Genomic DNA, 18,581 nt, shown 5'->3' on the forward strand with positions numbered 1-18,581 from the left:
AGACTCAAATGAGCGAGTCTGCAACCGATCAAGGTATTTGCTTTGTCATAAATCTTGCCCTCAGTCTATTGACCCTATACTACTCACAGAGCACTGCTGGTCCTGAGCAGAAACTGCCACTGATCCAATCGGCAGCGCGAGTCACACAACTGAGATGTGGAACTAGCAGTGCTGATTGGATCGGTGGGATTTTCCACTTGGGACCAGCAGTGCTCTGCGAGTCCTGAAGGTATTTCTACTGTGTGCTTAACCCCTTTGCTGGTGTTAAACACACAGTAGTCTAAGGTCGATAGTTTAAAAATGACATGCTCTATTAGACGAGGGCAGGGTTCTTCAAACTTTTCTCCCCAAGACCCAGTGCCATGATACCAAATACCTTTGCGACCCTATTTTTTAAGTTTGGTCTGAAAATTTTTGAAGTAATATACAACAAGATAGCTGCAATTTTGTGACTATGTGTGCCTACTTTATGCCTGATTGTAGTCAATCTTAATAGGGTTGTAAAGGGTAACAATATACACACACCACCTCAAATACTCTCATACAACACACACACACAGCACACACACTCTCATAATACACACACATACTCTCATACAGCACATACATCACACACAAACTAATACAATGCAAATAAAGCATACACTCTCATACAACACACACATACTCTCATACAGCACATACATCACACATTCACATATAACACACACACTCACATATAACACACACTCTCATACAACATACACCACACACATACTCTCATACAACACACACCACACTCTAATACAGTACATACTTCACACACACACCACACACAAACTCTCATAAAACACACACACTCTCATACAATGCATACACAGCACATAAACCACACACTCACATATAACACACACAAACACACACACCACACTCTTCTACAACACAGTCACAAGTCATGACCCAGTATTGGGTCCTGACCCGTGGTTTGAAGAACCCTGGACTAGAGCATGTCATTTTTTTAAAACTATAATGGCCCTTTAAAGATAGGAAAAAAGTAAAGCACTAATTATACATGATATACATTGAAAAAAGTTACTAATAAACAAACCGCTGTGGTATTGGTGGAATTTGACGCACAAGCATAAAAAATTCTCATCACAGGAAAATCTGTTTTGAAGTATAAAAACGTCAGTTTAAAGTATTATTTTAAATAAGCAAAGGAGCATTAACCCCTTTGCTACTGGCCCAGGAAGTTCAGAAAAAAACTCTCAAAGTCCCTGGAGATTTTTTTTTAGCATTTTTGCTATCACTCTGTTTAAATAGAAATAGAGCCTTTGGCCCCTATTTATCAAGCCATCAACCGCAAATACGCTGGAGAGCTTGATTCTCCTCATTTATCAAACCCTACAGACAGTCAAAAGTAGAAATCTGTGATGTAACATACAATCTGCCGGTCTCAGTCTGACACAGATCGATGCTTATGTCATTACAGATGTTCTGAATGCAAATTAGGCACCATCTGACTACTTTTGCTAATTAACAAATAATTACCAGGTACGCTTGCCACTATTCTGGCCTAGCGTACCTGGTTTTCAATCTGCCGCCCTGGAGGCGGCGGATGCCATAGGAATCAATGGGAGTCTGAAAGCAGCGAAAGCTTATGATTGCTGCTGCCCGATATCCCATTGATTCCTATGGGAGAATAAAAGTTACGTTTACACCTAACACCCTAACATGTACCCCGAGTCTAAACACCCCTAATCTACCGCCCCCTAAACCACCGCCACCTACATTATACTTATTAACCCCTAATCTTCCGCTCCCGAAACCTCTGCAACCTACATAAAGTCATTAACCCCTATCCTGCCGCTCCCGGAGCCCACCGCAACTAAATAAATGTATTAACCCCTAAACTGCCAGCCCCCACATCACAATAAACTAAATAAAACTATTAACCCCTAAACCTAACAGCCCGCTAACTTTATATTAAATATTAACTCATCCCTATCTTATAATACATTTAAACGTACCTTTAGATTTAAATTAAACTATTAATTAACCTACCCTAACTATTATAATAAAATTACATTAAACTATATTAAATTAATAATTAATCTAACCTAACTTTTATACTAAAATTACATTAAACTACAAATTAAATTAACTATATTATATATTTAAACACCTAACCCTACTCAAATACAACTAAGTTACAAAAAATAACAAACATTAAGTTACACACAAAAAATAAACACTAAGTTACAGAAAATAAAAAAGAAATTATCAAAGATTTAAACTAATTACACCTAATCTAAGGGCCCTATGAAAATAAAAAAGCACCCCAAAATAAAAAAAACCCAACCTACAATAAACTACAAATAGCCCTTAAAAGGGCCTTTTGCGGGTCATTGCCCCAAAGAAATCAGCTCTTTTACCTGTAAAAAAAAAAAAATGCAAATACCCTCCCAACAGTAAAACCCACCACCCACACAACCAACCCCCCAAATAAAAAGCTAACTCAAAGAACTTAAGCTCCCTATTGCCCTGAAAAGGGTATTTGGATGGGCATTGCCCTTAAAACGACATTTAGCTCTATTGCAGCCCAAGTCCTAATCTAAAACTAAAACCCACCCAATAAACCCTTAAAAAATCCTAACACTAACCCCAGAAGATTTTACTTACAGTTTTGAAGATCCAACATCCATCCTCCAAGAACCCGGGAGAAGTTCTCAACAAAGCGGCCGAAGTCTTCATCCAAGCCCGCAGAAGTCTTCATCCAGTCGGCGCGGAGCAGCTCCATCTTCAAGACATCCGTCGCGGAGCATCCTCTTCTTTCCGACGACTACTGACGAATGAAGGTTCCTTTAAATGACGTCATCCAAGATGGCGTCCCTTAGTTTCCGATTGGCTGATAGCATTCTATCAGCCAATCGGAATTAAGGTTGAAAAAAATCCTATTGGCTGTTGCAATCAGCCAAAATAATTGAGCTTTCATTCTATTGGCTGATCCAATCAGCCAATAGGATTGAGCTCAAAATCTATTGGCTGATTGGAATAGCCAATAGAATGAAAGCTCAATCCTATTGGCTGATTGCAACAGCCAATAGGTTTTTTTCAACCTTAATTCCAATTGGCTGATATAATTCTATCAGCCAATCAGAATCTAAGGAACGCCATCTTGGATGACGTCATTTAAAGGAACCTTCATTCGTTGGAAAGAAGAGGATGCTCCGCGTTGGATGTCTTGAAGATGGAGCTTCTCCGTGCCGAATGGATGAAGATCGAAGATGCCGTCTGGATGAAGACTTTGGCCGCTTCGTTGAGGACTTCTCCCGGCTTCTTGGAGGATGGATGTTGGATCTTCAAAACTGTAAGTAAATCTTCTTTGGTTAGTGTTAGGATTTTTTAAGGGTTTATTGGGTGGGTTTTAGTTTTAGATTAGGACAGCAATAGAGCTAAATGCCCTTTTAAGGGCAATGCCCATCCAAATGCCCTTTTCAGGGCAATGGGTAGCTTAGGTTTTTTGAGTTAGCTTTTTATTTGGGGGGTTGGTTGTGTGGGTGGTGGGTTTTACTGTTGGTGTGGTATTTGTATTTTAGTTTAAAGGTAAAAGAGCTGACTTCTTTGGGGCAATGCCTTGCAAAAGGCCCTTTTAAGGGCTATTTGTAGTTTATTGTAGGTTAGGGGTTTTTTTATTTTGGGGGGGGGGGCTTTTTTATTTTCATAGGGCCCTTAGATTAGGTGTAATTAGTTTAAATCTTTGATAATTTCCTTTTTATTTTTTGTAAATTAGTGTTTATTTTTTTGTGTAACTTAGTGTTTGTTATTTTTTGTAACTTAGTTGTTAGTTTTTGGTAACTTAGTAAATTTTTAGTGTAGATTTAAATTATTTGAGTAGGGTTAGGTGTTTAAATATATAATATAGTTAATTTAATTTGTACTTTAATGTAATTTTAGTATAAAAGTTAGGTTAGATTAATTTTTAGTTTAATATAGTTTAATGTAATTTTATTATAATAGTTAGGGTAGGTTAATTATTAATTTAATATAGTTTAATGTAATTTTAGTATAATAGTTAGGGTAGGTTAATTATTAGTTTAATATAGTTTAATTTAAATCTAAAGGTAAGTTTAAATTTATTATAAGATAGGGATGATTTAATATAAAGTTAGCGGGCTGTTAGGTTTAGGGGTTAATAGTTTAATTTTGTTTATGGCGATGTGGGGGGCTGGCGGTTTAGGGATTAATACATTTATTTAGTTGCGGTGGGCTCCAGGAGCGGCAGGATAGGGGTTAATGACATTATGTAGGTGGCGGCGGTATAGTGGGTGGCAGATTAGGGGTTAATAAGTATTATGTAGGTGGCAGTGGGCTCCGGGAGCAGTGGAATAGGGGTTACTAATTTTATTAGAGTGGCGGTGGGCTCCGGGAGCAGCGGGATAGGGGTTAATAACTTTATTGAGTTGCGGCGGTATAGGGGTTAAACAGTTTAGTATAGTGGCGGTGCTTAGTGACAGTATTCAAATAAAGCTGGGAAAAAGCAGAAGAGCAGCGATATCGATCACTGTTAGTTAACAGTCCGCTGCTCATCGCCCGTACTTGGTGCGCGGCTTTTTGACAGCTTTTTTGGTAACTATAGAGAGCGTATTCAGGTCCGCGGCAGCGATGTCAGGCAAGCGTATTGGTGCCGTCGAATGCATGTAAGTTGACGGCTTGATAAGTAGGCCTCTGTGTTTTTTTTTATTTACCTATAAAAACCACTTATATTTTTAAAGTAGACAACCCAAGTTATTTATCTAGGCCCATTTTGGTATATCTGATACTACTATTTGGCCACTAAACAATTATATAAAAAAAATCATTAACTTTTTCGCAGACTTTGGGTTTCTCACTGAAATTATTTACACACAACTACTGCAGTCATAGGACAAATGGTTGTAAGGTTAATTTTTGCTGTAGTGTATAGATTAGCCTCCTATCTGACACCTCCCACCCCCTGATTCCTACCTGATCCATCCCAAACAGCTCTATTCCATCCTCTCTCCCTACTGGTCACCACCATCTTAGATACTAGCAGACAGTCTGCCAATATGCAGTTTAGGACTTTATTTATTTTAACTATGTTTATTCATTTCTGTAGTGTAGGGGTCCCTCCAACCTCCCTGATCTCCCCAACGGCTCTCCAAAACCATATTTATTGTAATTTATTTCTATCATAATTTATTGTATAATACATTTTATTAATTTTCAGAAGGGTCCCCCATTCCAAGATTATCTTTTTCTGTAGACAATTTTCTGTAAAGTAGGGTCCCATCCCTGCCTTACATTTTTTTTTTCTTCTGTTGTGTAGGGAACTCCTTCATCCTCCACTGGGCCATGCACACTGCTCCCACTTGGCACCAGCAGAGGTTCATTACAGACTGTGACACAGACAATGTCACTCTGTAGCGATTGCTGTTCTGTCATCATATTGTAAGGGAGCACAATCAATACTAAGAATATTGTGGGAACGATGCAAATTTGATAATAGAAAGAAAATGTTGTGGTTTCATATGCCTTCAAATACCTAATTATTTATAATTAAAATCAAGATACTGATTTAACCTACATTGCAAGACTTTGTTATGTTTGTATTACAATAATACAATACTAAGAGCACCCAAGCAAATATTTTTTTCCTTTTAAAATAGAGCAGACACATTTATAAAAGCTATACAATAAAAAAAAATATTTATAACACAATAGAGTAAGCCAATTGAAAGAAACTTGAACCACATTTACATTCCTATGCGTTTGAACATGCGTTCTAATAATACTTGAGGGTTACTGCAGGTTAAACTTGTGTACTAGAATAGGAGGGATCAGAGCTCACATAATTTATCCAATCCAAATGTGACCAGAGTTATCCAAGTCCTTTATGAAATGCTGTAGGAGTCATATTGAATAACTTGCTCTATAAGTGAGGGTGCATGTTGGTTTAGGTCACAAATCATCTCCCATCTAAGGCAGTTTGAATAATGAATGCAGTCTCATTATGCTCCTCTTAAAGGGACGTACAATTTTCTGTAGAGTTTGATTCCTGTGATGTGTAAAATAGGAGAAACAAATATTTACTTATTATTTAAAATTGAAACCTATTCAAATATTTTATAATTGTTATGCCAAATGGCATTTTTTTTATGTCTCTTTAAAGACAAATATTGGAAATAATTGTTTTGTTTATTTTAAGGTACTGAAAAAAAGCCATAATATTGTTTTCTAAAAAGTTTGTAAACTGCATATTCAATTGTAAATTTTCTCCCTACCCTATACAACAATGCAGTATTATATACAAATTAAGCAAGTTTATATGCAAGACTTTAGCTTCTAGACACCCAGTATGGAGGGTTCCTCTCTAACTCTCCAGAACATTATATCAGACCATGCACTTTTGCAACTAAATAAAGTATATGACCGAACATGGGAGAAAGTTTTCAGTAGTTGGCATTTACTTATTTTTGGAGATATATACTATGTTAGCCAAAAATGTTTGGCACAAAGCAATACTTGTGTTAAAGTTTCACACAATTTTTTTCTCTGTTTCTTTAATCTGGAACATAGTTTATGTAAATTAACCCGATTTGTTTTATATTAATATCCTTGAATATGCAATCAAACGTCTGACTTGACAGCTGTTCTAAATGCTTAGTATTGATTTTAAAAACAAAAAAAACATTTTGCCATATTGGCAAAGGGGTTGGTATGAAAGCTTGTATAGCTAAAATTATTATTATTATTATTATTATTATTATTTTTGAGCGTATTTATGTTTTTTTTCCAGGAATACATTCTACTGAATATTGAGGATCAAGATCTCTAAAGAGTATAGCAACAAAGAATAATAAATGCAATAGTAAAAGTGAGAAGAAATATATTGTAAAGGGTGTAATGCATTATAAAGTCAAGACTGGTTCCATGAATAGTCAAGGCACCAACAGCTATTACACCTACAGAGTAAAGAACTAGAATATAAACACATTTAGAATACTTAGCTATTGTGATTGCACTAAAAGGAAAGAGGAGAAAAAGAGATTATGGAGTATAGACTTCTTTGTGTTACGCAAAGGCCACATTAATCTCAAGGACATTGAAGTGTCCACCTTACCCAAGCAGGACTTTCATTATGTGTTTAACCCCTTTGCATGGGTTAAACACATTATCAGGCTCACTGATGAAAAAAATGACATGTTCTAACAATTTTTAACATGCCAAACATCTAGTCCTATAAAGATAAACCCCTATAATATCTTACCAAACTTGACTTAAAGACCATGTTCCACCAAAACTTTGGGAACAGAGAACTTCTGTACTGGGTCTTAAATTGAGGAAAAATATTCCTAAATTATTCTGTGTTTTGTCAGATATGTTTAAAAGCTAGGAAATTTAGTAGCCAGATATTTTTCACTTTGACCCAGTGATTGTTGCTAATTAGACTTATAGGTAAATGAGTTTGTGCGCTGCTCAATGCAATTACTGTGTAGTATGTAGACGGGTCAGATCATTTTCAGTACAGGTAGCCCTCAGTTTATGCTGGGGTTAGGTTCCAGAAGGAATGGTTGTAAATTGAAACCCAGTTTATACTGTAAGTCAAAGGAAAGTGAGGGAGATAGGTTCCAGGCCCCTCTCAAAATTGTCATAACGCCTAATACATTTATTTTTAATGCTTTGAAATGAAGACTTTAAATGCTAAACAGCATTATAAACCTAATAAAATAATCACACAACACAGAATATATCATTAAACTAAGTTAAATGAACAAAAACATTTGCTAAACATCATTATAAACCTAATAAAATAATCACACAACACAGACTTCACTTGCATTTTTCTGCAAACGGTTCTTTCTATTCATTCCAATCTGGACTGATTTATAGGCAGGAAGATCTTGTTCCTTTGAAATCTGCTCGATAGCTCAGGTCTGGTTAAACTGATTAATTTCAGCTTGCTTGGCTTTGCTGCAACACAAGCGGACAGCTCCACCTACTGGCTATTTTAATAAATGCACTGCTTCTCAATGCTTTTCAATAGTCACATGACTGGAAAAAAAGGTTGTTATTCTGAAACGGTGCAAATTGAACCGTTGTAAAACGAGGGCCACCTGTATTTTGCAGCAAACTACTGTTATTTAATATGTCTTCCAGCCCCTATAGGGAGCATGGGACAAGCCCAATTTTTACAGCAAAAGCAAGCAAAACAAATAATATATACAGTAATGTTTTTTGTTCTTGAGTTAAAATAATTTGAGAAATTACATTTTTGTTGAATGTCCCTTTAATTCATATATTTTTTTTTTTTTTCTAGGTTTATATCACTGTTTATGGATGATTTGGGTCAAATTTCCCAATGGAAAGCCATTGTTGCAGGAAGTCTGGCAGGAATGGTGGCGGCAGTTGTTATATATCCTACTGACGTCATTAAAACACGACTTATTGTTCAAAACAGCCTGGATCCCACATACAGAGGGATAATTTATGCATTATGTTCTATCTATTATCAAGAAGGATTTCAGGCTCTTTATAGAGGAGTTTCACTAACTGTCCTGGGTAAGACCTAAATACACGATTAGTAAAATATAAATATTTTATTATTATTTTTTTTAAAAAGTAACTACAATTAAAAACAAAAAATAAAAAACATAACCCAAAAACTTTAATCACAGTTGTTAATCATTACAAGTGCTGTAGAACTCAAAATGTTTTAGGTAAAAATACACGTAAATTGACACACTTAAAGGGACACTGAACCCAATTTTTTTCTTTAGTGATTCAAATACAGCATTCAATTTTAAGCAACTTTCTAATTTACTTCTATTATCAAATTTTCTTCATTCTCTTGGTATCTTTATTTGAAAAGCAAGAATGTAAGTTTAGATGCCGGTCAATTTTTAGTGGACAACCTGGGTTGTTCTTGCTGATTGGTGGATAAATTCACCCACCAATAAACAAGTGCTGTCTAGGGTTCTAAACCAAAAAATGGCTTGCTCCTTAGCTTAGATGCCTTCTTTTTCAAATAAAGATAGCAAAAGAACGAAGAAAAATTGATAATAGCAGTAAATTAGAAAGTTGTTTAAAATTGCATGCTCTATCTGAATCACAAAAGAAAAATTTTGGGTTCAGTGTCCCTTTAACCCCTTAACGACGCATGTACGTCGCACACAACTTTGTCTTAAAAGACCAGCGACGTACCCTATACGACATTAGGGGCTTAAAGCGGCTGGAAGCGATCCTGCTCGCTTCCAGACGCTTTCCGGTTATTGCAGTGTTGCCTCGACATCGAGGCATCCTGCAATAACACCCCTTGCCCATCCGATGCAGAGAGAGCCACTCTATGGCCCTCTCTGCACCGGACGTCGGTGGCCGGTATCGTTGGTGGGTGGGAGGCGGGTGGGCGGCCATCGATTTTAGCTATGACGTGGAGGGGGGCGGGATAGGGGGCGTGACCGTCAGGGGCGCGTGCACTGGGTGGAAGCGGGTGGGAACGGCTACACTACAGAAATGTAAAAATAAAAAGTTAGAGTGGGTACAAAATAATTTTAAACATACATCTAAGGGATCTGGGCGGGGGGTTGCTCTTTGGCTGGGGGGAAGCTACACTACAGAAAAAAATAAAATATAAAAAAGCAGGGTTTTTTTGTAAACTGGCTACTGGCAGACAGCTGCCAGTACCCAAGATGGCTACCATTAAGGTAGAGGGGGAGGGATAGAGAGCTGTTTGGGGGGGATCAGGGAGGTTGGGGGCTAAGGGAGGATCCTACACAGAAGCAAAAAATACCTTTTATTTTAGTACTCGGACTTTCTGCCAGTACTTAAGATGGCGGGGACAATTGTGGGGTGGGGGACGGAAGAGAGCTGTTTGGGAGGGATCAGGGGGTGTGATGTGTCAGGTGGGAGGCTGATCTCTACATTAAAGCTAAAATTAACCCTGCAAGCTCCCTACAAGCTACCTAATTAACCCCTTCACTGCTAGCCATAATACACGTGTGATGCGCAGCGCCATTTAGCAGCATTCTAATTACCAAAAAGCAATGCCAAAGTCATATATGTCTGCTATTTCTGAACAAAGGGGATCCCAGAGAAGCATTTACAATCATTTGTGCCATAATTGCACAAGCTGTTTGTAAATAATTTCAGTGAGGAACCTAAAGTTTGTGAAAAAGTGAACTTTTTTTTTTTTATTTGATCGCATTTGGCGGGGAAATGGTGGCATGAAATATACCAAAATGGGCCTAGATCAATACTTTGGGTTGTCTACTACACTAAAACTAAAATTAACCCTACAAGCTCCCTAATTAACCCCTTCACTGCTGGGCATAATACACGTGTGGTGCGCAGCTGCATTTAGCGGCCTTCTAATTACCAAGAAACAACGCCAAAGCCATATATGTCTGCAATTTCTGAACAAAGGGGGTCCCAGAGAAGCTTTTACAACCATTTGTGCCATAATTGCACAAGCTGTTTGTAAATAATTTCAGTGAGAAACCTAAAATTGTGAAAAATGTTACGTTTATTTTCATTTGATCGCATTTGACGGTGAAATGGTGGCATGAAATGTACCAAGATGGGCCTAGATCAATTCTTGGGGTTGTCTACTACACTACACTAAAGCTAAAATTAACCCTAGAAGCAGTAGGGAACATGCTTTCTAATTAACCCCTTCACTGCTGGGCATAATTCACGTGTGGTGCGCAGCGGCATTTAACGGCCTTCTAATTACAAAAAAGCAACACCAAAGCCATATATGTCTGCTATTTCTGAACAAAGGGGATCCCAGAGAAGCGTTTACAACAATTTACGCCATAATTGCACAAGTTGTTTGCAAATAATTTCAGTGAGAAACCTAAAGTTTGTGAAAAAGTGAACAATTTTTTTTTTATTTGATCTCATTTGGCGGTGAAATGGTGGCATGAAATATACCAAAATGGGCCTAAATCAATACTTTGGGATGTCTTCTAAAAAAAAATATATATACATGTCAAGGGATATTCAGGGATTCCTGAAAGATATCAGTGTCCCAATGTAACTAGCGCTAATTTTGAAAAAAAGTGGTTTGGAAATAGAAAAGTGCTACTTGTATTTATTGCCCTATAACTTGCAAAAAAAGCAAAGAACACGTAAACATTGGGTATTTCTAAACTCAGGACAAAATTTAGAAACTATTTAGCATGGGTGGTTTTTAGTGGTTGTAGATGTGTAACAGATTTTGGGGGTCAAAGTTAGAAAAAGTGTGTTTTTTTCCAATTTTTCATCATATTTTATCATTTGTTTTTATAGAAATTATAAGGTATGATGAAAATAATGGTATCTTTAGAAAGTCCATTTAATGGCGAGAAAAACGGTATATAATATGTGTGGGTACAGTAAATGAGTAAGAGGAAAATTACAGCTAAACCCAAACACCACAGAAATGTAAAAATAGCCCTGGTCCTTAAAGGGATATTAAACCCAAAACAAATATTTCTTGATTCAGATAGAGAATACAATTTTAAACAACATTCCAATTTACTTAAATTATCTAATTTGCTTCATTCTTTAGATATCCTTTGTTAAAGAAATAGCAATGCACATGGGTGAGCCAATCACACGAGGCATCTATGTGCAGCCACCAATCAGCAGCTACTGAGCCTATCTAGATATGCTTTTCAGAAAAGTATATCAAGAGAATGAAGCAAATTAGATAATAGAAGTAAATTGGAATGTTGTTTAAAATATATATATTTTCTATCTGAATCATGAAAGAAATGTTTTGGGTTTAATATCCCTTTAAGGGAAAGAAATTGAAAAATGGCCTTGTCCTTAAGGGGTTAATAAACATTTTTCCAAAACTATGCAGATTAAATATTGCTTTGTTGTTAAAGGGTAAATGCTGCTAATACATAATCTAAATTATTCACTAGTAGCCCTGGGTCAGAAAATTAATGTTGGCTTCCTCTTCAATGTATATTTTTCTTAAATTCATGTTTTTGGTTGTTATGTTGCTTTTCGTTTGCTTTTTTTGAGGAAGCATCACTTGTATCAGTCTGTGTGTGTTCATATAAAATTGTAGATGCAGGGAGACAGCAGATGTTGAGAATTGTTGCCAACTGCCTCCTTTTTTCTGGTACAGTCACATTTCTTAGCTTCATGTTTCTGCCTTTTAAAGGGGCGCAGCATAACTGTTAAAAGCTGACATGAAAATATCATCTGAACATCTCTGTGTAAAAAGAGAAGATATTTTACCTCACAACTTGCTTAAAGGGGCAGTAAACCTACAAAATGTTATATAATTCTGCACATAGTGTAGAATTATATTACATTATGTTAGCGCTATCTTTATACAATAAACTATTGCAGCCATATTTTATTATAAAGTACAGTTTTTCAGACCGCCACTTCTTGCTCTACTGAGCGGGTCGCACCATTAAACTCTTTAGACATCAGGCTCTTCATGTGCTGGGACTGGAATTCAGATAACATACCAAAAATCCAGATTTACTTGGGCATTTCAGGGCTTTTTAACTTACTGCCACCAATCACTGCATCGGCAAAGATCAAAAATGAATACCTCAAAATGCCACCTACTTGTGAAACTTTCAATAGTGTTTAAGCAAAAGTAAATCATAAAAAACTAATCCTCAACATATCAATATGTATTGTTCTCCATTCCAGCAGTCCCAATACAGTAGTTAGCCGGTTAAACATATTGAGTTAAGATCACTGTCTAATTTCAGGCTGTGTCACCTAGGGTGCTTTGTGGTGTCCTATTATACATCAGCTGAAGTGTTAATAATTTAAAAGGACATAAAACCCATTTTGTTTTTCTTTCCTGATTCAGATAGAGCAGGCAATTTTCAACAACTTTTCCAATTTACTCCTATTACCACTCTGTTCACTTAGTGCTTCAGGCATGTGCATGCTATCTACCTAGGTAACTCATCAACAAAGAATAACATGAGAACAAAGCTGATGATAGAAGTAAATTGGAAACTTAATAAAATTGTATTCTCTTTCCGAATAATAAAAGAAGAATTTGGGGTTTTATGTCCCTTTAACCCTTGCTTTTTTATTTTGGTACTTGCTGTAAAAGTATGCTTCCTATGCCAGAGTATTGGAAGTGATGAGGAGCTTAAAGAGGCATGAAACCCAAAAATGTTCTTTCATGATTCAGATAGAAATACAATTTTAAACCCTTAAGGACAAGGCCATTTTTCAATTTCTTTTCCTTAAGGACCAGGGCTATTTTTACATTTTTGCGGTGTTTGTGTTTAGCTGTAATTTTCCTCTTACTCTTTTACTGTACCCACACATATTATATACCGTTTTTCTCGCCATTAAATGGACTTTATAAAGATACCATTATTTTCATCATATCTTATAATTTTCTATAAAAATATTATAAAATATGAGGAAAAAATTGAAAAAAACACACTTTTTCTAACTTTGACCCCCAAAATCTGTTACAAATCTACAACCACCAAAAAACACCCATGCTAAATAGTTTCTAAATGTTGTCCTGAGTTTAGAAATACCCAATGTTTACATGTTCTTTGCTTTATTTGCAAGTTTTAGGGCCATAAATACAAGTAGCACTTTGCTATTTCCAGACCACTTTTTTTCAAAATTAGCGCTAGTTATATTGGGACACTAATATCTTTCAGGAATCCCTGAATATCCATTGACATGTATATATTTATTTTTTAGAAGACATCCCAAAGTATTGATCTAGGCCTATTTTGGTATATTTCATGCCACCCTTTCACCACCAAATGCGATCAAATAAAAAAAGTGTTCACTTTTTCACAAATTTTTTCACAAACTTTAGGTTTCTCACTGAAATTATTTACAAACAGCTTGTGCAATTATGGCATAAATAGTTGTAAATTATTCTCTGGGATCCCCTTTGTTCAGAAATAGCAGACATATATGGCTTTGGCGTTGCTTTTTGGAATCCCTGAATACCGCTGCGCACCACACGTGTATTATGCCCAGCAGTGAAGGGGTTAATTAGGGAGCATGTAGGGAGCTTCTCAGGTTAATTTTAGCTTTAGTGTAGTGTAGTAGACAACCCCAAGTATTGATCTAGGCCCATCTTGGTATATTTCATGCCACCATTTCACCACCAAATGAGATCAAATAGAAAAAAAAACGTTACATTTTTCACAATTTTAGGTTTCTCACTGAAATTATTTACAAACAGCTTGTGCAATTATGGCACAAATGGTTGTAAAAGCTTCTCTGTGACCCCCTTTGTTCAGAAATAGCAGACATATATGGCTTTGGCATTGCTTCTTGGTAATTAGAAGGCCGCTAAATGCAGCTGCGCACCACATGTGTATTATGCCCAGCAGTGAAGGGGTTAATTAGGGAGCTTGCAGGGTTAATTTTAGCTTTAATGTAGAGATCAGCCTCCCACCTGACATATCACACACCCTGATCCCTCCCAAATAGCTCTCTTCCCTCCCCCACCTCACAATTGTCCCCGCCATCTTAAGTACTGGCAGAAAGTCTGCCAGTACTAAAATTAAAGGTATTTCAAAAAAAATTTTTTATTTTTTTTGCATATTTACATATTCTGATGTTTAGGATCCCGCCCCCAACCTCCCTGATCCCCCCTCAAACAGCTCTCTAACCCTCCCCCTCTAACGTATTAGTAGCCATCTTGGGTACTGGCAGCTGTCTATCAGTACCCAGTTTACAATAAAATATAGTTTTTATTATTTTTTTTAGAATGTTTCTGTAGTGCAGCTTGCCCCCCACCTCCCTCCCTCCGAGATCCCTTAGATCATTTTTATTATTTTATTTTTTTCCCCACTTTCTGTTAAAAAAAAATTCTGCAGTGTAGCGGTTCCCACCCGCTCCCTACCTGTCCCCGGCTCCCGTGCGCGTGCCCCGTGCACGTGTGCGCGCCCCGGCGATCCCACCCACACTGGCTCCCACCCACCAACGATACCGGCCATCGATGTCCGGTGCAGAGAGGGCCACAGAGTGGCTCTCTCTGCATCAGATGGCCAAGGAGAGTTATTGCAGGATGCCTCGATGTCGAGGCATCACTGCAATAAACGGAAAGCGGCTGGAAGCGATCAGGATCGCTTCCAGCCGCTTTAAACCCCTAATGTCTTACAGGGTACGTCGCTGGTCTTTAAAGACCAGGTTGTGTGCGACGTACCCTGTACAACATGCGTCGTTATGGGGTTAAACAACTTTCCACTTTACTTCTATTATTTAATTTGCTTCCTTCTCTTGTTTAGCTTTGCTGAGAGGTTTATCTAGGTAAGCTCAGGAGCAGCAGAGATTGTGATTGGCTCACCCATATGTTCAGTTAGAAACCAGTAGTGCATGGCTGCTCCTTCAACAAATGATACCAAGAGAATAAAACAGATTAGATAATAGAAGTAAATTAGAAAGCTGCTTAAAATTGTATTCTCTATCTGAATCATGAAAGAAAATTTTTGGGTTTCATGTCTCTTTAATGCTTTAACCTGCTTTAAAGACTATAACAATGTTAAAAAAAAAAAAAAAAAAAAAGGATTTCACTGTTGCACTTTTGCTTGGTGTTAAAACGTTAAATTTTTCACAATTTTAGGTTTCTCACTGAAATCATTTACAAACAGCTTGTGCAATTATGGCACAAATGGTTGTAAATGCTTCTCTGGGATCCCCTTTGTTCAGAAATAGCAGACATATATGACTTTGGCAATGCTTTTTGGTAATTAGAATGCTGCTAAATGGCGCTGCGCATCACACGTGTATTATGGCTAGCAGTGAAGGGGTTAATTAGGTAGCTTGTAGGGAGCTTGCAGGGTTAATTTTAGCTTTAGTGTAAAGATCAGCCTCCCACCTGAAACATCAGACCCCCTGATTCCTCCCAAACATCTCTCTTCCCTCCCCTACCCCACAAATGTCCCCGCCATCTTAAGTACTGGCAGAAACTCTGCCAGTACTAAAATAAAAGGAAAATTTGGGCTTTTTTGTGCATATTTACATATGCTTCTGTGTAGGATCCCCCTTAGCCCCCAACCTCACTGATCCCCCACCAAACAGCTCTCTAACCCTCCCCCTCTGACTTAATGTGCGCCATCTTGGGTACTGGCAGCTGTCTGCCAGTACCCATTTTAGTGAATAATATGCTTTTTTTTTTTTATTAAAAAATGTCCCTTTTCTGTAGTGTAGCTTCCCCCCACCCCTTCCAGATCCCTTAGATGCTTTGGAAAAAAAGTATTTAATTTTATTTGACAATTTACTTTTAAAAAATTTTCTGTAGTGTAGCGGTTCCCACCCGCTCCCGCCCCGTGCACGCGCCCGCCTGCCACCCCCCGTGCACGCGCGCGCCCCGAAGGCTCCGCCCCGATCCCGCCCCCTCCACCTTCCAGATCTCACCGATGGCTGCCCACCCGCCTCCCAAGTCGGCTCCCACCCACCAACGATACCGGCCATCGATTTCCGGTGCAGAGAGGGCCACAGAGTGGCTCTCTCTGCATCGGATGGCCAAGGGGGGTTATTGCAGGATGCCTCCATATCGAGGCATCACTGCAATAACCGTAAAGCAGCTGGAAGCGAGCAGGATCGCTTCCAGCTGCTTTCCAGACCAAGGACGTACGCCACACGTCCTCGGTCATTAACTGCATTTTTTTTGAGGACGTGTGGCGTACGTCCTTGGTCGTTAAGGGGTTAAATTCATTGCTGTCTCACACTTGAACCTTAAAAGTGCCCTGACAATTTAGTACCATTTTTATATGTCCAGTGCACTGCCCTCAGTAGAGAGAAAGACAAAGGATATATAATTGTATTGTGTTTGGACCCTCCATTGTGCTTTTGACACAGTTGACCATCCTCTCCTTCTTAAAAGCCTACATTTATTTGGCATCCGAGACACAGCCCCTCTCCTGGTTTGCCTCATATCTCTCAAACTGTATGTTTTCAGTTTCCTTTAACAACATATCTTGTGATCCTATGCCTCTGGCAGTTGGAGTACCGCAAGGCTCTGTCTTGGACCCCTTGCTTTTCTCTCTCTATACATCCTCCCTTTGAAAACTTATAGCCTCCTTTGGATTCCAGTACCACTTATGTGCTGATGATACCCAAATCTATCTTTCCTCTCCTGATATCTCTCCCTCTTTACTCAACCAGATTTCCAACTGCCTCTCAGCAATTTCCTCTTGGATGTCTTCACACTACCTCCAACTCAATCTGTCCAAAACTGAGCTGCTTTTTATTCCCCCCCCTCTTCAAGACATCCAACACCTGAAATTTCTCTGACAGTTAGAGACTCTATTCTCAACACCTCACCCCAGGCCCCCTGTCTTGGCGTCACACTTGACTCTAAACTCACATTCAACCCACATAAACAAGCGCTTACCAAATCCTGCCGTTGACACCTATGCAACATTTCCAGAATTCGCCCCTTCCTTGCTTAACCCCTTCACGACCAAGGACGTGCCAGGCACATCCTACAAAAAAAACACCCTTCGTGACCAAGGACGTGCCTGGCACGTCCTCTGGGGTTTAAAGCTCTTGAAGCGATCGTGATCGCTTCCAGGGTATTGCAGTGATGCCTCGATATTGAGGCATCACTACTATACCCTTTTTAAGCACACTCTGTGGCCCTCTCTGCATCGGCCAGCAATGGTGCCAACCGTTGGTGGGTGGGAGTCAGAGCAGGGAGGCGGGTGGGCGGCCTATCGTTGGAGTGACTTCCTGTTTCTGCAAGGACAGTGCACGCAAGTCATCGAGAGCGGGCGGGGGGGCCGGCCGGCCGGCCGGGTGCGCGCACACACTATGCTAAATTGATAGAGGGAAATTATTGTTTGTAAAGGGATTGGGGGGCAGCTACACTACAGAAAATTTGATGTTTTTTTTAAATAAAGAAGCCATTGTTTTTGAGGAAACTGGGTACTGGCAGACAGCTGCCAGTACCTAAGATGGCGGCAAATAGGAAGCAGGGGGGAAGGGTTAGAGAGCTGTTTGGGGGAGATCAGGGAGGTTGGGGGCTAAGGGGGGGTCCATAACAGCTGAATAAATATTTTTTTAATAATAAAAATAAATAAATAACCTTTTATTTTAGTACTGGCAGACTTTCTGCCATTACTTAAGATGGCAGGGACAATTGTGGGGTGGGGAGGGAAGATAGCTGTTTGAGAGGGATCAGGGGGTGGGAGGTTAATCTCTACACTAAAGCTAAAATTAACCCTACAAGCTACCTAATTAACCCTTTCACTGCTGGGCATATTACAAGTGTGGTGCGCAGCGGCATTTTGCAGCCTTCTAATTGCCAATAAACAATGCCAAAGCCATATATGTCTACTATTTCTGAACAAAGGGGATCCCAGAGAAGCATTTACAACCATTTGTACCATAATTGCACAAGCTGTTTGTAAATAATTTTAGTGAGAAAAATAGTTTGTGAAAAAGTGAACTTTTTTTTTATTTGATCGCATTTGGCGGTGAAATGGTGGCATGAAATATACCAAAATGGGCCTAGTTCAATACTTGGGATTGTCTACTACACTAAAGCTAAAATAAACCCTACACGCTCCCTAATTAACCCCTTCACTGCTGGGCATTATACACGTGTGGTGTGCAGCGGCATT

General features: G+C 38.6%; 1 protein-coding gene across 1 annotated transcript in view; it reads left to right on the forward strand.

Annotated features, from left to right (window-relative positions):
- The window catches only part of SLC25A43 (solute carrier family 25 member 43), a 172,569-nt gene that overhangs the window by 1,578 nt on the left and 152,410 nt on the right, over positions 1-18,581 (forward strand). The window contains exon 2 of the mRNA XM_053699182.1: positions 8,321-8,562. Within this exon, the coding sequence (XP_053555157.1) occupies positions 8,321-8,562 (242 nt within the window). The remainder of the gene's footprint in view (positions 1-8,320; positions 8,563-18,581) is intronic.

Source organism: Bombina bombina, chromosome 1 (assembly GCF_027579735.1).
Source record: "Bombina bombina isolate aBomBom1 chromosome 1, aBomBom1.pri, whole genome shotgun sequence".
Classification (NCBI taxonomy): domain Eukaryota; kingdom Metazoa; phylum Chordata; class Amphibia; order Anura; family Bombinatoridae; genus Bombina; species Bombina bombina.